Source organism: Pseudonaja textilis, chromosome 4 (genome assembly GCF_049901715.1).
Source record: "Pseudonaja textilis isolate UNSWEBS1 chromosome 4, rPseTex1.2, whole genome shotgun sequence".
NCBI lineage: Eukaryota > Metazoa > Chordata > Lepidosauria > Squamata > Elapidae > Pseudonaja > Pseudonaja textilis.
In genome coordinates, this window is record NC_141993.1 from 49,074,437 (window position 1) to 49,100,096 (window position 25,660).

The window sequence follows — 25,660 nt, forward strand, 5'->3', positions numbered from 1 at the left end:
ATTTTTATACAAAAATCTACTTTCTATTACTCTAGTTTTACCCTTTAAAACAAGATTGCAACAGTGAATATCAGTGGCTAATACTTTCTTTTTCAAGGCCACTACCCTAAGTAAGCTTGCTTCCCAAGGCCATTACAAAGTACAACACAAAATGCAAGCATTTATAGTTCAACATAATTCATCTATCCTTGTCCATCACAGATTTACTTTAAAGCAGAGAGATACATAGCAGTTTTCTGTGACATATTTCTTTCTTTATTAAACTGGAAATTCAATACTAGAACTAGTCCTGCTCTACACAATCACAGAAATAATCATAGAAGTATGTAAATAAGTAAACAAGTAGGAGTGGAAACATGAACTAGGCTCTGCTGCCAAATAAACAAACAAAAAGGCTGCAATTGGAGATTTTCCATCCGTCAAACATGACGCTGAATTGAAGATCTCTAACTTCCCATTAGCTGTGAGGGATAACAAAGAAAAAGCTCTTTTCATGCCTCACTGGACAGACCTCAAAAATCATGAATAATACATTTAAAACAATAGAAACACACACACAAAGTGGTGCTTTTAAACTGTTTTCTTTTTGTGTCTCAATAAGGCTATGTTAGAATTAAAGGGACATTAAGCATTGCTCACTGGGTGGTAAGTCTTAAGACAACTAAAATCATATTTATTTCATAGCGTATTTTTTTAAACATGCCAATTCAAAACAGTGAAAGTTGTATGTTAATTTTCATGGCCTTGATATTTTTTTTATGTCATCTCCAACCTGTTTAACAATGAACCCCTTTCCACTGTGTTGAAAATTTGCTTGACATAAAATAAGTAGCATAGGCTGTGTGATCATATTTATATCCTACGTTCAATTGGGCTTATTGGGCTTAATTCATAATAAGTTATTCTGGATTTGTGTCTGCACGTCTGTGTGTTTGGCTTGCTTTGTTAAATCAGATAATAATTGAATAGTTTATTATTGTTATTACTAAAGGATGAGTTGGTATATTCTAATGACTAAGGGTTTATTTGTGAATTCAGTTAAGACCACATTTGTAACTACGACACATGAAAGACCACTAAATGACACTGTAGAAAAATTACAGTTATCCTTCTTACCTCTTTTCCCAAGCACTACTATTGTTTCAAAAATGACAAAGTGCCCAGGAGATGGGGGGGGGGGGAAATCCCCCTTTAAACAAAGATCTCTTGTGGCTGTTAATGCATGGGAGAATGTATAACCTGGCCCTGAGGCCTGGCCAAACCAGTATTCCCAGCTCTTTCCCCACTGCCTGTGGCTCAATTATTCTTACTTTTCAGTTCCACTCCCTTTTCCGGCACTTTGTCACCATTATAATTTGACTGCATTCCTCTGCATGGGATCAGCTTTACACAAAACATATAGATTTATTTCACCTAGAAGTCTTCTCCTGGTCACATAGATACCAGAGAATCAATTGAAAAATATTATTCAATGTCCCCTCCTTAAAGGAGTTATTTTATTTTATGACTATTTACATTTTGCCCTTCAACTATATGCTCCATGACTGAGAAACACACAAAAAGACACAAATTTATAAAAAGAACATATGTACAATAGTTTAGAAAAAAAGCAAGGATTTTTTTAAAAAAAATATCTGATGGGTATCAAAGTCAGGTGACTATAGAATATCTTATCTAGGGAGGCTGCTACAGGGTCAGCATACATACAGTCTCTGAAATGGTTATTTCTATATGTGGCAACGTAGAAAATTGCTAGGTAGTCATTTAGTTACTACTGACCCAAGCCATGAAAGATTTTAAATGTCAACATACTCAAGGCAAATGTTTCCATTTGGGAGTCTGACAGTTGTATTTTGATATTTCACCTTCAGAAGAAATGTCTGAACTCCAATCTAGGTGATATGGCAGATGAATAAAGGAGAAAAATATTGGGAGAAAAATAGTGACTGACATAGTAGTTTATAGGTATGTTGCGTATTCATGGGAATGGTGGGAATGGCAATATACTACTCTCCAAGAATGCTTGTAAACTTAAAAGTTAAAATCCATTAAATTATAAGACTCAAACAGATAAGCTTTAACCATAGATGTAAAATAAGTTGTTATAATGATGATCAACTACTACAATGTAGCATCTTTCATATTAACTATTCTGCGTTTTTTTCTCCCGTTATATTTTAACCTGACATTTCTGAGCCTTACATATTCATTCACTTCATTCAACATGTAACTTCAAACAGCATTTATTAGCTAATATTATCTCCATCATATATTGGTACTATTAACCCAATAAACAAGTCTATATTTATTTCAGGTTACTAGAATGCTTATAGGAATAAAACTATACATGAATATATTACATTATCTACACCCTAAAACATCACACTAACCCTATGGGAAAGAAGTATCTTATCACATGCTGTCATTCTAAACGGCATATAATTCTAAGTGTCATATAATGATTGATTAGCAATGTGCATTTTTAATAAGGTATTCATTATTTCTCCTATTTGTACTCCAATGACTTTGCTTGAGGGTTTTAATAATAATGTATAATTCTCCTACAATCTATTATAATCAACTCTAATCTCCATTTCAGTGAATAAGAATACAGCCTGAAACAGATGAAACTGATTAAGACCTGGCTAAGCTATAATCTAGGCCATGAAGTTAAACCTAAGTTTGTTTTAACTACAGTTAAACCATGACATGTTTGTGAAGCAAAAAACCACGACCTTACAATGACTAAATTCATATGTATGGTAATCCAAAATAAAGTACATTACATTATATCGGCATATTAAATAATATGCCTATTTGCAACTGGTAATATCATAATTGTGGGATTTCCCAAAGTAGTTGCAACATATGTAGCGGGCACCAAATAAGAAGAGATATAAGTAGTAGTAGCAAGAGGTAAAGAAACTGAACAATTTGTTTAGCTGTTAGAAAATTATGTTTCCCCAAAACAGATTTTGTAATAGCCTAAAAGCAAACTAGATTGTTTTTCTTTGTGGACTATGGGGAGCAATATCATAAATCAAATAGAAACTATTAATATACTTTTGAAAATGTATATACAGGAAGTCCTCAATTTACAACTGTAATGGAGCCTCCACATTACAATCACAAATGGTAATGGCCATTAAACAAGATCGCCTTGCTTAACAGCCCCAGACTGTATGCTGCACCTGATCTGACTGTTAAGCAAACACATGGATCATTAAGGGGCCCAGGTGGTGCCTCAGGGGTGGACGAGGCCCTAGAAGGCCTAGCGTAGGCTCCATCCCAGGGCTTTTCCCACTACTGAACAATCCCTATGCTCAGATCATGTACTGAAAGGTTAAGGATTAAACTTAGATCTTCTGCATATTCAACCATCAAATTATGGTTCCTCCAATATTAACTACAATTTCTCTTTAATGCTATTACTGATAAACTCGTTTTAAAGTTAATTGATTAGAATGTTAATAGTAGTTTTAGCATCCAGCTACTCCATGAAACATTTAAATACTACTAATCTAACAACAGCAAGCCAATATGGTGTAGTTGTTAAGTATGAGGATAGAGCTGTGAGTTCTAACCCTCCCTTAGGCAGGTAACTTTGGGTTACTTTGGGCCAGTTGCTCTTGTTCAGCCCTAGAAAGCAGGCAATGGCAAACCATTGGCAGTTTTGAACTGATCAGGGAAGACATTCCATTTTTTTCCTTTCTAGATTAACATAATTCAGAAATACTGTATCTGTGATTGTCATATTAAAGGTCAGAAAGCACCTTCACTGCTACTACTAGACTTGTTCTGTTCATCAATGGTCTCGGACATGTTGAAACAAATGCAGATTTATTAGTTTCATTCACCTCACGATCTAAAAATTTTACTAATTCACATAACCCTGCAGACCTATGGAAACTCACATTCTAACACAATAAAAAACATTTTTAGGCTTCAAAATTAATATAACTATTGGTTCAAATAGCTTGTGCACACCTTCTAAAGAACCAGTGGGGCAGCCCAAAATTATTCGGATTGGAAAAAAAATACGAACACCGCAGAATTCCTAAAACAACGTTTTTAGGATTTTTTAAAAAAGCAAATCCCAGCTTCACTCACAAATAACTGGGTAAAGTAAACAATGCCATCCCCATCTTTTTTAGAGGTATGTAAAAACAGGGTATACCCTCAAAATGAACTGCCACGGTTTATTCCCTGGACTCACTCTAAAGTGAGCCAACTAAACTTGTCCTGAAATCAGTAATCTCGGATTTGCCTTAATGATGGTTCTAATTCGAACTCAGGGCAGGGGAAATATTAAAAAAACCGGAGTGATAAAAGTCACCAGCAATCTCGTATCCAATATAGTCGGTTAGTATGTTCCAGGGAACGTAAAACGGGAAGTTTCCCTTTTGAGCAACTGAATTCAAAGCTCCTTCATAGCCAGCACGGGACTCAACCCAACCCAGACCTGAGAATTCCCACCTGCACAAAGCAAAGCCAGGACTTTAAGCAGTATCTTCCCCTCCTTCCGCCCCGCGACTACGCCGTTTCAAGCACAGCCCTCCTCCCTTATCGAGCAGGCGGGCCTTAGCAACGCCCTGTTAGGCCGCACGCCCTGTTTTTCCCAACCAGCCTTCCCCAGCCTAGACGCTTACAGGTCGGCGCCCAGTGCGCTGAAGCCTGCATTGAGGCACAAACGGGCGAGGCGCCTCCACAGGACATCACGGCAAGTGAAACGGAAAAGGCGGCGACAGGTCTGGCCCAGGCGGCCCAAGGCCCTCGCGTCCAGGTACGAGCAGATCAGCAGCAGCAGTTCCTCCGGCAACGCCCACAGCGGAGATCGGATCTCGGCCTGCGGAGGGCTGCTGGGCCTCCCCATCGAGGGGTGATCTCTCCCGGCCGGGCCCGGCAGCGACAAAATCAACAGCGGGAACGCTGCTGCTGCTGCTTGCCGGGCCCGGGTAGGCCGTCGCTCTTCGGGGCGGCTGTTTCTGCCCGCCTGCCGGAGCGGTCACATGAGTGCGCCCGGCCCTCCAAAGACCGGTCTTCGGTAATGCATTAAACGCTTGAACTGGCTCTGCGTGGAGTTCAGGATGGAAAATGACAATCGGATACTCTTTTTTCCCCAGGGCTAGCATATGTTTCTCGGAAGGATAGGCTTAGTTGGAGGTAGGCCTACTTCTACAAATGAGCTGGTAGGCAAGGATAGTTACACGTAGTCTAGCATATTGTGAGAACCTAGCCTGGGCACTTATTTTAATTAATACATAAGCCCAGAAAACGGATCGATTAATAATGGGTAAATATGTTACGCAAACAACTGTTCATGCGAGAGTTATTATCTCTGCAGGAGTTTTCTGCATATTTTCCTTCCTCAGGATTGTAACGTCCTTATACTTTATACAGACAATAGAAATAGATTCGTATCTTCCTGGTTCCTAAAGAAGTAGAAAAGTTCCTAAAGAATTATGTGTTACTTGAATTGCAACATTGTCATTTCAGAAAAGTTATGCTTACATGTATTGAGAAAATTAATAATTGTTCTTATGGACAGTATCCCTGAACACTTGAACTCCAAACCAAACTTTTCTTATTAAGGAACATCACAACTACTAAAAATCCAGGTCCTTAGTTCCTAAGTTAAAATCTCTCTCTAAGCTACTTCATATTTTGGAACTGCCATATTTGAAAAAATGAAGGACTTATATCTGGTTACTTTTAATTAGTGTTACACTGATGATAAATATAATGTAGCCTTATTGCAATACTTAACCAAACAATCCCTGTAGAAAAGAAGGTCTTATGATCCCAGACATTTTATGAAACTATAAAATGCAAGTAGTACATCTTCATTTGTCCTGTATCCTGATATAACACAATCATAAGAAATAACTTTTTAAAAGCACAAGGATATTTACTTTTTACAGAGGATGCTGTTAGAAAATTTAGTATATTGATCTAAATTTAAAGAATAATATCACAAATATTCTGATGGAATTATTATTCTCATCTATTATAACCAGTGTTTCAGGTGAAGTGTTAAAGAATGACCCTATATGCAGCTTAGGTTCTGTACATACATATAACTACCTTACAAACTTAGTCTATTTATTTTGAATTGTCATGAAAGGAAATAGACTGCACAGAATTTTATATGTGTGTGTGTATATTTCCAGATATGTCTCCTCATAAAGAGCAATAAGAATTATGCATTAAGAAGAATCAGGTGTTCATACAACATCTCAGAAACATCCATCTGTCCATCATGGAGAGACTTTATTATTACAGTCCAGCACACTTTCAGGAACAGTGCAAATAAATATATGTTTAAGTATAGTCATTTAATTTGTCCTCAGACACTCCGTATTTACCATCTCCAGAATATCTGAAAATATAACTGACTGCTGTTTATATCTCTGAATGTTTTTCATTTCTTCTATCTTTTCATGTACGCTGGAGAGGGCAAACAAATGAATGAAAAATATATTTAACAAAATGTGTATCATCATCGAAACAATTGGATATGTGAATAGATGCTATTTTTATGTTAGCAAAATCCCTGGAGTTTGGAAGAAATACATTGATAACAATAGTTAATATGGGCTACAGATTTTGCGAGCAATACAATGATTTTTTCCCCCTTCACTATAAGGGGAAGGGATGCAGTTAGTGTCTATACTGTCAGAGAATCTAGTGATAATTAGAATCGGGGATCTTGTTATATTGAATAGTAATCCAATAAATAAATACCTGAGACAGATTACCTCTTTGTTTATAGAGTGGAGCTGAAGTTGAAAAGTTGTTAGTTTGAAACAGATAGACAATTATAAACAATTGTAATTCTTGAATGAAATAAATTAACAATGATAAGCTGTATTCCATAAAGTTTTCACAGATATGGAAATATATTCATTAAAGAAAATTCTTTGCTCTTATTTTTGCAAACTAGAATATCTATTATAGTCCAAGGCCACTTTTCATGCATTTTACATAGTTGTGATATGTTTATTATTTAGATTATTATAAAATATCTTTTATAACAAAAGTTCATTTAAAATCCATCAAGAGCTTCCATGAGACTGAATACAACACTGAATACAACCCTCTTATAAATGATATTGGGGAGCTTATCCATTAAAAAGAAGTCAAATATATTAATTTTCTGAGTACCTAGGATGATGTAGTAATAATAGTAGAAGTAGACATGAAATAAACTCCATACAAATATTGCTCCTAACAAAAGGAGCAATATAAAAGGAGATGTCTAATGTTCAATCTGCTCTTGACCCACAAAGGAAATCACATTCCTGATGCAATTTATAGTTAATTTTCCCTTTAGCACAGAAAATGAAATTACATTAGGCTGTTTTTTTTAAAAAAAAAAAACTCCAAAATTTGGGTAGAGTCAGGTTCTTAAAATAATAGGTGGGCTGAGCTTTGGTCTCCATATTTGATACTCCTTAAAAAAAGCTTACATTGATTTGTAGTTCCATGCCTTTGATGCACTGTACAAGTAATTCTCGTAGACATAGATAACTGATGTTCTGGTCCACGTTTTGATACTGGTTATACACTGTAATGCCAAACCAGTTAGATCATAGTTATCATAAAGTAAAGCCAAAAATCATGCTAGAATTCAAGTCTAAAAGCAAGTAATTGGGTGGAAATGTACAACTAATTAATTAAATTCATTTTTATTTCCAAATGAAATGAATTCCAAAAGCTATCAAATTTTGCAAATTTGCATCATGTCTACCCTACACTTGAAATGCATATAGTCTCCTATGGTTGCAAGCTTCCTTTTTTTTTCCTGATGTCCAGCCGTTATTTAAGTGTTTTCTCAGGTTAATAAGTTTGCCTTTTTCTCTTTCACTTGACTACACATTAATTCTATTTTATCTGCAAAATTAAAGACAAGCATACAGGGCCTAATAGAGCACTGAGCATTTGTGGGGCTTTTGCTGTCATTATGGACAGTAATTCCATGGAACCTTCTAATGAAATAAAATGCCTTTCACAGATAAAGAAAGCAGGCTGCTATTGCACACCAGCGGAATCAAAATGGATTTGATTACATTTACAGATTGGTTACATCAGGGATGTCAAACTCAAGGCCTGCGAGCCACATCTGGCCCCCAGGGTGCTTAGATCTGATCTGCAGGGCCGCCCTGGTAACAGCAAAGGACCGGCCCATGGTGCCTCTGTCAGGAAGGAAAAAGAAAAGGGAAGGGGAGGGAGGGAGGAAGGAAGGAAGGGAGGAAGGAAGGAAGGAAGGAAGGAAGGAAGGAAGGAAGGAAGGAAGGAAGGAAGGAAGGAAGGAAGATTATAATGAGAGGGAGGGTCTGAGGGAAGTCCTGCCTTAATACTTGGCCATCACAAGTGTCTCAGACATGAGTGATGTTGAGTGGGCCATGCCCATCCTAGCCACACCCATCCTCCCCCCAGGTCAAGCATTACTCTGATAAGGCCCTCAATGAAATTGAATTTGATACCCCTGGATTACATAATTTTATTTCCTCACTACTATGAGAAGGAAGACTTTTGGAAATCAGGTAAGATACAAAGGAAACTGATTAAAAGAAAGCTGGGAGGAAAAATTAGTAAGGCCCAATTTCCTTCAAGTACATGGAACCTGTTTAAAGCAACAACTTTGAAAGCCCAGGCAGAATGCATACATCAGGGTAGAAGAGAAAACATAAATGAGGACCATACAGCTGACAAATTCAGCCAAAGAAGGTGTAAGGCACTCAATAATAATAATTGTTATTATTAATATGCTGCCCATCTCACGGTTTGAGGTAACTGAATGGCTTACAATGTAAAGAACTGAAAGTTGATTGTTGGTTCATTGGAGCAGTCAATCCACAGGTAGGAGATTCTGTATTAATCAGTTCAGCATCTTCATTGGCAATTGTTTGCTTTTTTATATTTAATCTTAATCCATTTTTTCACTATGCTCCTTGGCTTTTATTATTAAAGCTTGCATATCATTTGCATTTTCAGTTAAATCAGTATCATTGGCATAGCTTAGGTTATTGATTATGCTTCCTCCAATTTTAAACAATGCTCATCTTTCAGTCTTCTTTTCCTCTATATATATTCTGCATAAATGTTGTATAAATAAGTGGAGCATTTACAATTTTGTTTCAGTTCTTTACTAAACCATAGACAGTGTGTTTCATCATGTTTAGTCCAGACAGGATTCCTAACCTGTGTATAAATTTTGCATGAGGACAATGAAATGTTCTGGAATTCCCATTTTTCTAAATACATTCCACAGCTTGACATCAACACAATTGAAGGCCTTTTTATAAGCAAATTCTGACTTCTTTGGAATTCTTTTAGCTTTTTCAATTCATTCTTTATTGAATTGCATTCATCAGCAATGATGTCTCTTGTTTTTCAGCCTTTCTTAAAGCCATCTAGTATCTGCCGGATGATCCTAAGCATTATTTTGCTTGCATAAGGAATTAAGGATGTTGCATGATAATCTGCACACTCTGTTAAGACTCCTTTATTTGGTAATAGTACGCAGATCAATTGACCATTGTGTCATTCTCCAGATTTATTGGAATAGTTGATTATAGAATCTTTATAGATTCTTCTGTTGTTTACCATATCCCTGCAAAGTTTTCATCCCTTTTGCTAGCCTTCTACCTTGGTAATAACCACAATACTGGTATGTCTTCATCTTCCAGTATTAAAAGTATTTATAAGAAAGCAATACCATCTAAGGCCAACACTACAAGAGCCAGCTTAGTGAAATGGTTAAGGCACCAGATTAGGACCTGGGAGAATGAGTTTTAGTCCTGCGTTAGGCACAAAGTCAGCTGTGTGGCCTTTGGCCAATCACATTCTCTCAGCCTTAGGAAGGCTGACAAACCACTTCTGAAAAATCTTGCCAAGAAATATCATTTTGTGTGTGTGTTGTGAGTAATAAAGGATATGGTCAAATTTCAGTCTCTTTCAATTTGATGATGCCTAAGAAGTTCAACAGCTATGTTTGTTTCATAGATTCATTTCATCTTTCAATGTATTGAGCTTAATGTGTTCATGATTTTCACATTACCTGTTCCCATTAATTCTACCTTTTCAGCTTTGGATTTTCTTTTCCTGCTTAGCAACATCAGCAACTAGATGTCCCAAAGATTTTAACATAGTCATGTTGTAAACTCCATTAGTACTGTAAAATATCCTCAGTCTGCTTCAGAACAATAGCGTTCAACGTAAGCGGCTCATCATCCATATATTGTCTATCACAATGTGTATCCATGTGATTATTTGGTTTTTAAAAAAGGAGTGGTTTACCATAACCTTCTCAAAAGCAGGATGAAATGATACTACTGCTTTTGTCACTAAAGTTATCGTTTACCCCCAACATCTTCCTATATAGTATCACATTGCCTAATATACCGGGCATCAGGATCCTTGATGCCATTATATGCTCTTGGCATATACTCCAGCGTTCTGTGCTCACTTCTGCCAAAACACCCATCATCACCACAATGGGACAATATAGCAGGACTTGGAAGGCACTGAAATGTGAAGGATACTCTAAAAAAAGAAACATCAGACTTTTCCATACTATATAATGAAGCATCTCAACATTTAACAGACTGTCCGTGCTTAGAATTTCTTTTATAAAATAACTTAAAAGAAGTAAATTACTAGTCAGTTTAGTATCAAGTCTGCTTAAATAGATATATTTGAATTCCTAAAACACACTCCGTGAAAAATTCTGATTTTTTTAAATAATTATTTCCTAATTTTACAGTTATGCAAATTACAAATTATAGTTGAGAAAATTTGAATAGACCCAGATTCCTTCTCTCGTATAGGACTGGCCCTCTTTCAATCAAAAGTCATGGAGCTTGACTGGAGAAACCCTTATACTGTATAGTGTTCCATTTGGTGTTTCTCCTGAAACCAATTTCGGAAGTAAATGCAATGTGTCAATTAATGATTTTCCTGCCTCTGTACACACCCCAAGCCATCATTCCCTGGTTTATGTCCTTTTTAGACTGCATTTAATTCAGCCTTTATTTCAGTTCAGTCTTAAGTTTCTTCAAACTCAATCCATGTGATTAGGTTATATGAATACAATTTAAACCCATTATTATGAAAAGTCGGGTTATGTAAAATACGATGAGGTATTTTTGATAGGCATAAATGTCCATCTGCAGGGACTAGTCACTCTCTGATTGGCATGTAGGTCTATGGGGTAGAACACGTAGATGGGAGGGCGGGACAGCTAACCTATCAAGATTTCAGATGGGAGAGAAAAATCTCAGTTATCAGGAGCAATCACTCCATGTGTTCTAGCTGAATAAATGTGATAATGAAGTTATTAGATCTTATGTGAACTATCTCTCAAGAATAGGTTTTCCCCGGATATGTCAGTGATTCCCAGTGTTTTTGTTAGGTGTTCAGGAATTTACATAGATACGCTTATGTAATGCATTGCATAAGGTGGTTTTCAGAACATGGAACAAATTTATGCCTAATCTGCTTTTCACAATGTTGGGCTTAAGCTTCCCATCTTCCTAGTTAGCATAATATCAAGTCCAATACACCCAGAGGGCAACCAGTTATGAAAGATATTAAAACGCAACCAAAAGTCACCAGGCACTATATTGAAGAATTACCTCTTCATTACCTGACTGTCACTTTTATTTGCAGTTCATTTTTCAAAGACCTGCTCTTTATGCTGCTCAAGCTTTTTACCTCTTCAGCAAATGACACTAGACATGCGGATGAGATTTTTCTCTTTTGTTTTTCTTTCCAACTAACACTTTTGTGTATTCCTGAAATTCAAGACACCTCTGATACTAGTGAGGTACTTATCTGTAACGCCATCACTTTGAGGGATTAAAGCCAGTTACTTGTTACACACTTAGATCAAGAGTTATCTGAGTAGAGAGGCTGCCCTGTTAGGGTTGGGAAAATCTGGTTTTGATCTTGAGTTGTTTTGATTTTCTCTTGAGAGCAAAACCATGTTATTTTAACTCCTGAATAAGGTGGGCTACCTGGCTGAGTCCCTCTCTTCTTTGGCAGAAAGGATTAGAAACTTCTACAGAATCGGCTCTCTATTAAAGCAGAGTGCTCTCCATTGAGTGGCAAGGAATGGAATTGTTTTCAGATTATATGTGTGTGCATGCGTGTCTTTCCCACATCAAAGACTTTGATGGAAGTTGTTCACGCTATTGTCAGGAATGCAGGCATCGGCACAAAGGTGATTAGCAAAATTGCTTTTCTACTAGAGAAGCACAAAAAATTATCAAAGGATTAAGAGGGATAAAAAAGGTTGCATTGAATTTGGGGTGCAGTCTTCTCCAAATTATGCTTCATGGATTTCACTACTCTGAAGAAGTAGCAAAGCAAATCAGAGCAAAAAAGAGAGAGTGAGAACTGTTCTGCATTTATGACTTTTTTAAAAAAAGTATTATTTATAACTATTAAGACACAAACCAGCCCCAAAGCCATGTCCTCTGACCTTTTGAGCAATTTCCCAGATCTAAGTAACTTTATTAAAAAATTAAGACTATAAGGCTCTTTTCTTTCAAACACAGCAGATTTGAAATCTGAAATACATATCACGTTCTGACCATAAGAAGAAAAAATGGAATACTCCTATAAAAGAACATTGGATCAATAAAAGGTTCAGTAATTTTCTACTGTTGCTCTCTGAGGATCCTACTCTAGTAAGAATCTTATCAGCTAGTCCAACCAAGATATAATTTCTCTTATAGGAGTACCTATCATCACCCAGCTATTCAGCTTCTGCCTCTAGGTGCAACCTTAAAAAATATTTGAGTGTTTGAAATATGAAGCATAAAGCATAAATTAAGCATAAAGAGAGAACAAGACAAGCAATGCTTGCAGTCCAATTTTCTCTTCTGTACGAGAACAAAATAATCATGTTCAGTGAATATGGTTCCACCTTTAGTTTAGATGAAACCTAACCATATTGGGAGCATCCCTGTCTCCTTAATATTTTAAAAGAAATATTGCTCTTTTATGACAATAAAAAGGGATAAATATTAGTAGTTTTTAAAGGTAAGGAAAGAGAGATGTAGCAAAATCCTGATGCAGCAAGCTTGATTGATTGGTGGTTTGTATCTGCTCCATCCAGTACATTCAATATTACTTCTGTGGTGATTTAACATTAACTTTAATCCACAAATCAATTTATAGCTTCCACTAAGCAGACTGAAATGTCTACTATGAATTTCTGTACAAAAATAATTTTAATTTAGTTCAGTAAGGTTTATTCAAAAAAAAAAACCCAGTCTAGATAGTTATAAATCCCATAAAATGCAATATCCCTGATGCCTAACCAAATATGTTTAGGACTGTGTTACTATTATTGCAGCTCAGTTTCCAGTATATCCATTTGATTTTTGTACCAGAGTTCTTTGTTACCATACAAAACATTCAGCCCTGTTTTTGAATTTTATTTTATTCCCCCTTTTTAACCAAAATGTTCTTAAGTATCTCTTCACCTCAAGGAGATCATTTTAACTTTAATCCAAGCAATGTCATCTCTCCCTGTGCCCCAGGCTATATCAGGTTGTCAGTCACCAGCCAGCTGTGGAATTCTGAAAGATTCCATTTAAAATGCTTTACAATTCCAAATGCACAATTTCTAATGCCACAGTGTGACTGCCACACAGACTGTGAAACGCCCCAACCCTTCAGGCTTCAAAGGCCGGACATCCTTGATCTCCAGAAGGAATGTGTTTGAATCCTGGGTCTTTTTAGTGGGCTCTTACAAAGATATTTATTTTAAGAGAAGCCTCCCCCCTTCACACTTGAAGCCTGACCTTGCTTTTCTAGAAATCAATAGCAAAATCCCACCTACTCCTTTGATAGCAGAATTGGGCCCATTTCAGTGAACATTTTTTGTGGGCTGCTGAAAGCTTTTGTCATGAACAATTAGAACTTCATAGAAAGACTGCTTGAGCCTACTTTCTATTTACTGCAAAGGCAAGAGTCAAAGAAACAGTCCATAATATGACTCTCCCCCCACCAACACACATACAAGATTCACAGCCCTTTTAAAGCTTTTCATTTGCATTACTATCCTCAAACATGTGTCCTTTAAATGTAAAATCATGTTCAACAAATTCTTTTCTGCTTAATTAAACAATAAATCCTCTGTAATGATAAGTACAAATTGATTTAGTATACAATATTTGCTAGAAATGTATATCTTAGTATATATATATTTTATTCTCCACAATAATCTTTGCTGATCAAGGTGCTTATATTATCAACTATCCTTTCCTTTTCTTATAAAACCTCTACAGTTTAAAAGAAAAAAAGTTAATGTGTTAAGATGAAAGATGGAAAACATTGTATTTATGTAATCCTATGTGTATCTATTCAGAAGTAAGGCCTATTAAAATAAATGGGGGTTGCTCCCAGATAAGTGTGTTTAGAATGGCAGTATCATTTAAAATATTGCATGTAGATTCAACAGCAAACACATATATTTAAACATTTATTCTATGCTTTCTATACAATAATGATTAATTTAACATCTAGTTACAGACTTTATGATTTACAAGATTGTGTTTTCAAGACTGATCTATATTACATGAATATATACTATTAAATAAATGAATAAGTTTACATTTGAGAAGTCTGCATTTTATTATAATAATTTATATTAGTACTAAGTGTAATTGTGTGGTGGAGTAGCAATAGGATAGTTATAAGTTATTTTCAGTAAGAATGGGATGCAAGTTATTAAACATCTATGTAAGCCATGATCAGAGACAAAAAAATGTTGCATTCCTTTCTTTTTTATAATTTTGGTAGATATGCAGTCTTTGTTATAGCTATAAAATAGAGGTATATGAATTAATTAAATAATAAGTTATCCTTTATGACAAATTATGCAGATTTTATAGAACTATCATTTTTAGGGGCAATTTGTTGTCGATAAATTTTCATCAACGACATTGAAGCAATATATTTTTTATAGTACATTTAAGAGTTCTTAATAATATAACAATTTTGTTAGGGTTACATCATGTAATATGTCAATCTTGCCACAGAAAAGCATGCTATTTTTGTGGGTTTATTTATTTACATTAAAAAGCCCATTCTTAAATAGTAAATATTTTTCTTCAGAACTACAAGGACTTACATTTTTGATAGTTTTAACATCTGCAATCCAGTAAATGGGTGGCCAGGTCACACATTTTTATATACATATGTATGTGCTGTATGTCACTGTATTATATTCTGAAAGAAATTAATGAGGTTGCCTTTCTTAGTCCAGACTCAACTATGTTAAATCTCTCTTCTGAATCAGTAAAGAATACATAAATTCAGAGGCAGAATGCTGAATTCTGTAAGGCTCTATTCCACTCTCCTCTAGTTTCTGTTCTGAATATTTGCAAAATGCTATAGATCTAGTACTGAGTCTAACCTGATCTAAATATTGATTATTAGATCAATTTCTTTATTCTTTTTGATCCCAACAATGCATCATTCTTTTATCAAACTATTTCATGCATTTGGATCAGTTTTATTATGCTGTTCTTAGAAAAATTAACCCAAGTTAGCTTTTACCCCCCCCCCCCACAAATTGTAAATGATCACTTAAATAATGTTACATGCAAGCTATATTTGGAGTACAAAGAAAATTTCCTATTAAATAATCCAGTATACTATTTCCTTCCTTCCTTCCTCCCTCCCTCCCTCCCTTCCTTCCTTCCTTCCTTCCTTCCTTCCTTCCTGACAGTGGACTAATGCCTGTAGCTTTCTTGGCAAGATTTTGGAAGTACTTTGCCACTGCCTGCTAAGGCTGAAAGAGACTGATTGGTCCAAAGTCATCAAGATGGCTTTGTGCCTAAGAACTCCTGGTCTCCTGTTTTCTAGTCTAATGCCTTAATCACTATACCAAACTGACTCTCTAATTTTAATTAATTTTTATATCACTTTGTTAAATATTTTAACCATTTTAATTCCTGCAAGTGTTCTTGCTAATACAGGTGAAACTCGAAAAATTAGAATATCGTGCAAAAGTTCATTTATTTCAATAATGCAACTTAAAAGATGAAACTAATATATCAGATAGACTCATTACATGCAAAGCAAGATAGTTCAAGTCATGATTTGTCATAATTGTGATGATGATGGCTTACAGCTCATGAAAACCCCAAATCCACAATCTCAGAAAATTAGAATATTACATGCAATCAATGAAACAAGGATTGTACATAGAACTATATCGGACCTCTAAAAAGTATAAGTATGCATATGTACTCAATACTTGGTTTGGGCCCCTTTTGCAGCAATTACTGCCTCAATGCAGTGTGGTATGGAAGCTATCAGCCTGTGGCACTGCTGAGGTGTTATGGAAGACCAGGATGCTTCAATAGCGGCCTTCAGCTCTTCTGCATTGTTCAGTCTCAGTCTCTTGGCAATGCCCCATAGATTCTTTATGGGGTTCAGGTCAGGCGAGTTTGCTGGCCAATCAAGCACAGTAATCCCATGGTCATTGAACCAGGTTTTCATGCTTTTGGCAGTGTGGGCAGGTGCCAAGTCCTGCTGGAAAATGAAGTCAGCATCCCCATAAAGCTTGTCTGCGGAAGGAAGCATGAAGTGCTCCAAAATCTCCTGGTAGACGACTGTGTTGACCCTGGACTTAATGAAGCACAGTGGACCAACACCAGCAGATGACATGGCTCCCCAAATCAACACAGACTGTGGAAACTTCACACTGGACTTCAAGCATCTTGCAGTGTGTGCCTCTCCATTCTTCCTCCAGACTCTGCGTCCTTGGTTTCCAAATGAGATGCAAAAGTTGCTCTCATCAGAAAAGAGGACTTTGGACCACTGAGCAACAGACCAGTTCTGTTTTTCTTTAGCCCAAGTAAGACACTTCTGACGTTTGTTGTTCAGAAGCGGCTTGACAAGAGGAATACGACATTTGAAGCCCATGTCCAGGATCCGTCTGTGTGTGGTGGCTCTTGATGCACTGGCTCCAGCCTCAGTCCACTCCTTGTGAAAGTCCCCAACACTTTTGAATGGCCTTTTCCTGACAATCCTCTCCAGGCTGCTGTCATCCCTGCTGCTTCTGCACCTTTTTCTTCCACACTTTTCCCTTCCACATAACTTTCTATTAATGTGCTTTGATACAGCACTTTGGGAACATCCAATTTCTTTTGCAATTACCTTTTGAGGCTTTCCCTCCTTATGGAGGGTGTCAATGATGGTTTTCTGCACAACTGTCAGGTCAGCAGTCTTTCCCAGGATTGTGCTTCCTACTGAACCAGACTGAGAGACCATTTAAAGGCTCAGGAACCCTTTGCAGGTGTTCTGGCTTCATTAGCTGATTAGAGTGGGACACTTTGAGCCTAGAATATTGAACCTTTTCGCAATATTCTAATTTTCTGAGATTGTGGATTTGGGGTTTTCATGAGCTGTAAGCCATGATCATCTCTATTATGTCACATCACGGCTATCTTGCTTTGCATTTAATGAGTCTATCTCATATATTAGGTTCACCTTTTAAGTTGCATTACTGAAATAAATAAACTTTTGCACAATACTCTAATTTTTCAAGTTTCACATGTACATATGAAGAACAGTTGCAGAAAATTGGTATGTCTAATCTAGCAAAAAGAAGAACTAAAGGTGATACATAGCAGTGTTCCAATATTTGAGGGGCTCCCACAAAAAAGAGAGGGTCAACCTATTTCCAAAGTACCAGAAGGCAAGACAAAAAACAATGGATGGAAACTAATTAAGGAGAGAAGTAACCTAGAACTAAGGAAAACTAAGAACTCACTCCTAACTGTGAGAACAGTTAACCAGGCTTGCCTTCAGAAATTATGTGTACATCAATGGAGGCTTTTAAGAAGAGACTGGACATCCATGGGTTGGACTAGAAGACTTCCAAAATCCCTTCCAACTCTGTTGTTCTGTTAAAGAGAAGATAAAAATTAATACAAACTAATATAAATTAAGAAAAAGGAAAAATCAAAGAAAGCTAAAAGTGTAAGAAGGAAAAGAAAAATAAAACGGGGAAAAAACAAAGAAGTAACTCCTGATTTTCTTTACAGCAATGAAGCCCAATTACTCTGTTGTTACAGCATCACTCCCTTCTTCATATAATCTATTCCCATCTAATTATCAAAACCTTAAATGATAAATTTCCTTTTCCTCTTTCACTTCAAAAATAAAATCTAGTGTTTCCAGTCAGCAATAAATGTAGACATTGTCTTTTCTCTGATCAAAAAAGTAAATTTAGCCATTTCTGCATATTCCATCCTCTTCACCAATCATTTCTCCATTGTGGGTAATGCTGAATTGCTCCATCTTTGTGCATACAATAATTTCATTTAATTTTTAATTAATTTTAATAAACATTAAATAGTACTGGCAATAACAACAAGAATAGCAGCAACGTAAGATAATCAAAAATACAAAGCCAGTTTTTAATTGGGAAGTTAAATATTGATCGAAAGACTATACCAATCTTCTGTACCAAGAGACTATATTTGTATACAGACATGAAAATAACATTTTAAAATCCAGTAAAATAACATACAATTCAAATCAACATTAAAAGACAAGAAAATACATTGGGCAAGGATGGCAGTTTAAAAAGACTGATTTTAACATTAGAGCAATGATATCTCTCTGGGGAAAAAATATTTTACAAATTGCCATTATAATATAATGAGCAAAAGGTACTTTGGGAAAGTCTTGAAATATGGGAAAGCAGCAATAGAGAGAAATGTTTCTTTAAGTGATTAGCCTCAAACAGTTAATATTTTAAAGAAAATCACCTGTACCTTTCTTTGGCCACAAAAATAACCTGGCAACAACTGCAGCTCTTTTAAATGTAATATATTATCTCATTTGATCACATATATAAACATTTCATACTACAGTAGTGAAACATTCTGACTTATATTTTAATCAGTACTGTAAGCTACTTAAGGACCCAGGAAAGCATAAATAAATATGACCAGACAACTTCTGATCTAGAGCTGACATGCTTTTTAAATCAGCTGATGATTGATAAAAGGACTTTGAACCTCAAAAGTCAGCTCTATCCAGATAACGATACTGGATCCAGAAAGTCTACCAAACTTTCAAGGTGCACGCAAGACTGTCTAAATTGCACACCCAACTTCCATAAATGAATTAGTGAATCACGGGGCTTAAATCTTCTCAGGATTTAACTTTAATTCATTGGCTTCATTTAGCTCATTCCTGAGACCAGATACCAGTGTGGATTTCCCTGATTGAAATGATAAAAATTACAGAATTGAGTTTCATTGACATATTGATTATACTTCATTCGGACTCATTCAATAGATGAAGGAAATAAAATAAACCAGCTGATGACATAACTGTAAATTAGGCACAGAGAAATTTAAAGGAAGATGGCTATCTCTTTCAAAGAATGCCAGTAAAAAAAAATAAACATTTCCAGGTTTTTTTTACTTCATTATGACTTTCAAAGGAGAAAGTAGGATGGAAAGCAGTTTTAGTATAAGGATTCACATATATGGTTTAGCACAGTGGTCACCAACCAGTGGGCCAGGGACCACTGGTGGTCCGCAAGAAAATTTGGGTGGTCCGCAGAGAATTGTTCCCCCCAAAGCAATTAATACAGGCTGCGCAGGAACACAAGGCTTGTGTCGCTTGCATTGCAGACAACACGAGGTAGTGAGGGGAGGGGGGAAAGGGCAGAAGGGGGGAACTTGCCCCACACGCCTCGCCTGGCCACAGGGCTACTTCTTTCCACTTCTGCTTTTGGCTGCACACAACGAAAGCAGCAAAAGTCTTTCTCTCCCCCAAACTCTGCCAGAAATGAGTCTTTGGAACCCTGCAAGGCATCCTGCTCCAAGACGCTGTGCCGGCAAAGACTCATTTCTGATGGAGTTTGGGGAGAGAGAGAAAGACTTGTGCTTTCCTTGCATGAAGCCAAAAGTCTCTCTCCTGCCCCCCTCCGAGAACAAAGCTGGAGACGGTATCCTGCGATCCCAAATACAGAATGATTGATCGGTAGGAAAATGGGGTGGGGAATTTTCCTGAAAACTTATTTGGGGATTTTCTCAGGGTCTCTGGTCCATGGGATTTAAAATTATGTGTTTGGTGGTCCTTGAGGTCCAAAAGGATGGCAACTCCTGGTTTAGCACATTAATGGTTTAGCATGATATGTCAGTTCAACTAATGTAGCTTTGTAAACAAGCCTGATAAATAATTGTTCATTTCAATATAAAACAACTGATAATACTGGGTGTGTGTGTGTGTCGAGAACAGAAATAATCATATAGCAGAGGGGAGGAAAGAAAGAGCTATGTGATGACCAAGAGGTGAAGACGTTCACCTCTGACTCAGAAGGTTGAGAGTTCAGTCCTAGGTAGTAGCAGATGTTTCTCTATCAGGACGCAAAGAGAAAATATCTGCTGTGAACTCCATCTAGGCATCAGGAAGGGCATCCAGCCAGTAAACACTCAACTCCATTCAGTTGCCCCAACTCCACCCCAAAGAAAGGGATTAAAGCAGGCCTATCAAACTGGCAACCCACAGGCTGGATAAAATAATGCAAAGGGCAACTCCCCACCCTGCCTCTGCAAAGGCAAAAAATGTCAGGATACATCACATGATGCTATTGAGCTTGACACCTGTGGATTAAAGGGTCATGCAAAGAAAAAAAGAGGGGAGGAAGGAAAGGTACATTGCATTCTACAGCATCTACTATAAACATTAAAGGAAAATATGGAGATCTGAGTGGAAATTAAACAATAGAAGGAAGTAAGGGGCAGGCTGTAGAATAACAAAGAGAACAGGATTCATGAATTGATCAAATCAGTTTTCCTATCGACTTTCTCAAAGGCATTAGAACTTTTAGAAGTTGCACCTACAATAAGACAAGACTCAGATCTTTATCTACCTGGCTCTGCTTCACCTTTATGCCAACAAACAAATACAAAAGCACAAGCAGAAAGATAGCACTTTACACTTCTGTAAGACATGCTTCACATCTCTGCCTTGTCTCTGTTGCACCATTCCAACTCTACTTCAAACCCTGGGAAAAAACTCCCTAAAGAGATTTGCCGCCTAAGGGACCGTTTCATTGCATTGTGTTTTCTAGCTAGACCTGAACAGACTGAAATCAATGCAGCTCCTTCCTTCTCCCCCCTCTTGTGTCTATTTTTTGTTCTTAGTTTGTGCCCTCTGCCTTAAACAAGTCCAGTTTAGTTACATCCCCATAGCAATGAACTGTCCAGCAGCTTCTGTTTCTTGTAAAAACACAAGGTCTTTTTCATAGGTTTCAAGTGCCTCGTCAATTCAAAATGCCCAGTTGGGAGGGGTGCAATTTGCAGAATAAGAATGCAGCTGTTTTAAGGATTTCTAATGCACTTATCACCATGGTATCTGAGTGCTTTTGTATTAATATAATACATGACACCAGGCATCCATTGTGGTACAGCACTGGAGATCAGATTTACTAGAAAATTACTTGCCAGGTTACAAGAATACAAATGTGCAATGCTGTGTATGTGTGTACTGATATATGCAGTGAACTTTGGGGGATACTTATCACAAAGTAAGCACCATTGAACTCAACTGGACTTCTGAGTAAATCTAATTAAGAATTCAACTGTAGGAACTAAGTAGTCGGAATTTTACAGTTTGGAATTTTGTATAATAGATATAGCATCAGTATCAAGGGATGGATCTTAAATTTGACTAACAGTTTGATATTAAAACTTGTAAGTTCACATATCTGATACTGAAGCATGAGAATATTTTTAGAAGTACGGTAAATATACTAGTCTCCTTATGTTCAGATGCTTTGTTCTGATTCACTTTTATTTCTCTGCTAAATGAGTATAGTATGGTAATTTGAAGGAATTTTGAGTTTGCAGAATTCTTGTTCTTCAATTCCTGGAAAGGAAGGAAGTGATCCCATCAACTTGTTCCTGTGGTATTAATGCAAAAGCAGATCTAATTTGTTAAGAAAAGTTACTCTGCCACCATCTATATATAAACTTAGTTTGGGATGACTGGGTTAACTAGGCTACCATGGTTATAGTTTCAGATTCTTCCATTTATTAATTACATAAATATGTTTATTATTTAAGTGAAGAAAAGGGAGGGGTAGGAAATAAGATGGGTATCATTATCCCTGCAATCATTCAGAAACTTCGGAGCTACAGTAGTTTCTGAAACTGTATACCAGTGGTAGCGAACCTTTTCGGCACTGAGTGCCGAAACAGGAGTGTTCACACACATGCTTACACAGGAAATCAGAAGACCAGCTGGCCAATGCGCATGCGCACGCTGGAGCCCAGAAGAGCAACAGGCAACAGCTGGCATGCCCAGAGAGATGGCTCTACATGCCACTTCCAGCATGCGTGCCATAGGTTCACCATCACAGCTATATACAACTAGCTACAGGATACTAGTTCTTTCCTTTTCTAAGTGCATACAGATGAAATATTTACTATAATCAATGTGGTATGTATGGCACTTATCAGAATCAGCTCCCTGTTTTGAAAGACAAGACAGTATTAAAACAGATGGTACAGCTTTGATTTATATTTTCTGCTTTCCCTTATTTCTAGCCTACCACACACAGTATACTAATATCTTAAAAGGCAAATATACCCCATATATGTTCAATTACATAATAAATACTATAGTTTTTAAATAATTTAACCACATCACTAAAGGTCCTCCCATATTTCTGGATTTGATGAGTTTCCATGAAAAAAAAGTTCCACAGCTGTAAAAAAATAGTTGTGCATGCTCTTAAGAGTGAAGAGATAGATATCAAAATGTAGTAGTCTTTGTTCATCTGCAAAGATAGGAAAAAGTATAAAGGTAGAAGCCCAAGCTGATAATAGCAAATACAGTAGGAACTAACATTACATATTATGCTAGCTCAGTACTGTCTTCTCCAAGGTCTTTCCCAACACATGGAAATGACAGTAATTAAATTAGAAGCCTGATACTTATACAACAGTTGTACTTTCCTGAATTACCATCATTCCTTTATATTTTTAGCAGACTTGATGTAGAGTGCAGTAGCTTCTGTTAACAATCAGCTATCCAATGGATATTAAGAAATTACTTCAGATTAGCCTTATCTGCAGAAGGTCTAGTTTTGAAGCTACAATGCAATCAACACAGCAGCCCCATAAAAGGTTTCTTCGTATAGCCTACCTTTATTACTAACATTTTACTTCATCCCAGTTATCAAGAGTCAAATTGTGCTATTGTGCAAAAATGAGTTGTTCAGTAAATGCAGTTGATACATCTTGATGGAATTGAGTTATTGTTATCAGATAAATAACTAATGTTATTCATCAGATGTTGTTTTATATATTTTTTATCACTGGGAAAGAAGAAACATTGTATTTTTTATTTTATTTTTTGCTTCAGATGCAAAAATATATTGGACTTTATCTGGTATTAGGCCAAAAAAGGAAAATAAAAATATTGAAAGTTAGTAAAGATAAGTAAAAGTAAAAGTGGATAGAAATTTTAAAACATCAGCAAATAATGTTGCAATCAGATGTAATCTCCCCCATGTAGGAAATAAGTTCAGAATATTCATATGGTTCATTCCTACCTTTATTGCCAAAGGTAATTGTAATATGCTATAATAGCTATAATAGTCCATTTTATATGTTGCATTGATTTTTACAAGAATCTCCAATTATACTTATTTAAGACTTCTTTAAAATCTCCTGTGATGAAACATTCAGACTATCCCCAGGCAATTATTATTTTTTTCCAACTGTGTTCTTGATGTTGGCTTTCACTTTTATTTAATATTTGGCTTTAAAATACTAGAAATTTGCCCTTTTACCCAAAAAATAAATGCATTCTCCCTCTTTTTATGTAACACTTCCTTTTTATCAGCTTTATTATTCTATGACTGCTTATTTCTCAGAGATTGAGGCAAAGTTTAAAAAATAAGGTTGGGACAGGTTTGTTGGGCCTACTGACCTTTTCCCACCCAGCAATTTTTTCTGTCCCAGTGCAGAATGACAATAGAGCCCTTCGGACCGAACCCACTAAAATCATCTGTTGACCCCACAGCAGATTTAGAGCAATTTTCTCAGTCCCCCAAAGCATCTTGCAGCAGAACCAAGCACAACTTCCCCACTCACTCTCTTTTCTGTTGTTGTTGTTGCTGCTGTGGCTGTTAATGTTTGTTTCCATTCGCTCCTTTTTATTCTCTGTTTCTTTCCCCCATTCTTGACTCTGACAGGGGCTCCCTTTTGTGCATAACAAGCCCTTCTGATCTCCATGAAAGGCTAGCCCATGTCATTCTTCCAGATCATCATTGTATGACATGTTTTTATATCAGCCTGACAAAGGAGCTATTTGATCAGGGGGTATGGTGTGTGATTGTAAGAAATTCAGCTTGCTGGTGGCAACCATTGTTCCCCAAAGCGGCTCCCTGACCCCATTCCATTCAAGGGAAAACTCCCTTGGAGTGGCCCCTATTCATTGAGAAACACCAGTCCACAGTCTCACTCTAGGAGCATGTTCAATTCAGAGGCATGTCACTGATATTGCCCATTGGCCAGCATTTAACCCTTTTGCAGGCATTAGATTTCCAGGACAACAACTGTTATCATAGCAATGGTCTCGAGGGGTTAGCAAGGCATTCCAGCTCATTTTGGCTCATTTTATCTTGAAGAAATTGAGCCTCTTTTTCAAAAGTCAGGTTGGACGATCATTTGTCTGCTGCTTTTCCATCCTGCCAGGCTGAGTTTCATGCTCCCACCAGAATAGCTGAAAGCGTTCCACAATGAATCAGTAAATGGCCCAGTGAATAATCATTGGGCTAAAAAGTGATTTTAAAAAACCAGTTTGTATTTCATAAAAAGAGATTCAAACGGCCTGTGGAGAACACTATTTGTGTTTAAACGTACAGTTATCCTGATCCAGCAATCAGTAGGAAAAAACGCTCTAATCCTAGGACAAACTTTTCCACCCAAGAAGCTAAGCCATTCATTTGGGGGGGGGGGGGCATTTAATCCAATGTGTTTCTCACAGTGATAGAACTACTGCTGACCAGTGAGGACTAGAAGGATTCAAGCACCTGTATGAGGTGTGAACCCACAATGTATCTCCAAATTACAGTAAATTGAATATCTCCCAAATATTTCCTTGTGCTCTTTAGACAATAAGCAAATGTATCTTCACAATGTAAGCTGCATGAAGACAATCTTATGCCAACTTTGAGTAGATAGAATATAAGAATTAAGATATGTAAGTACATTAGCAAACAGACAGTCATATCTGTAGTATTTTATATTAATTAATTATAGATTAAGGGTTTTTTTCTGTTTGCCTTATTTCCAGGACTATCTGACACAATTACAATATGCCTTAAAGGCCAAAAGAGAGAACTCATCTTCCAAGGAACACAACTGATTTCACTTCCAGTTTGGCTTATGAAGAACAGTGGATCTTTACATAGGGTCTAATACATGGGGCTTGGCGAAGAACAGTCTTTTCTATTTATTGTTTAAAATGCCTGCAGCATTTGTTTCACACTCCTAGAACTTCTTACAATATCAAAAAAATATAAGATTGCCCTTGTGGAATTATAATTTCAGTGATGTATTAATAATATGAAATAAATTTACAATCATTTTGATGA

At 36.6% G+C, this 25,660-nt stretch overlaps 1 protein-coding gene and 1 long non-coding RNA gene across 3 annotated transcripts in view; one reads left to right on the forward strand and one right to left on the reverse strand.

The window, feature by feature from the left end:
- Window positions 1-5,202, reverse strand: part of FBXW4 (F-box and WD repeat domain containing 4) — a 72,545-nt gene extending 67,343 nt beyond the window's left edge. The window contains exon 1 of one of the 2 annotated variants that reach the window (XM_026701162.2): window positions 4,650-5,200. In XM_026701162.2, the coding sequence (XP_026556947.2) occupies window positions 4,650-4,873 (224 nt within the window). In that variant the 5' untranslated portion in view covers window positions 4,874-5,200. Of the gene's footprint in view, window positions 1-4,649 lie in introns of both variants that reach the window. The other variant, XM_026701163.2, reaches the window with a different exon arrangement.
- Window positions 4,643-25,660, forward strand: LOC148125821 (uncharacterized). Its single transcript, XR_015743516.1, has 2 exons — window positions 4,643-4,783; window positions 25,360-25,660. It is a non-coding gene; the product is annotated as an uncharacterized LOC148125821 (long non-coding RNA).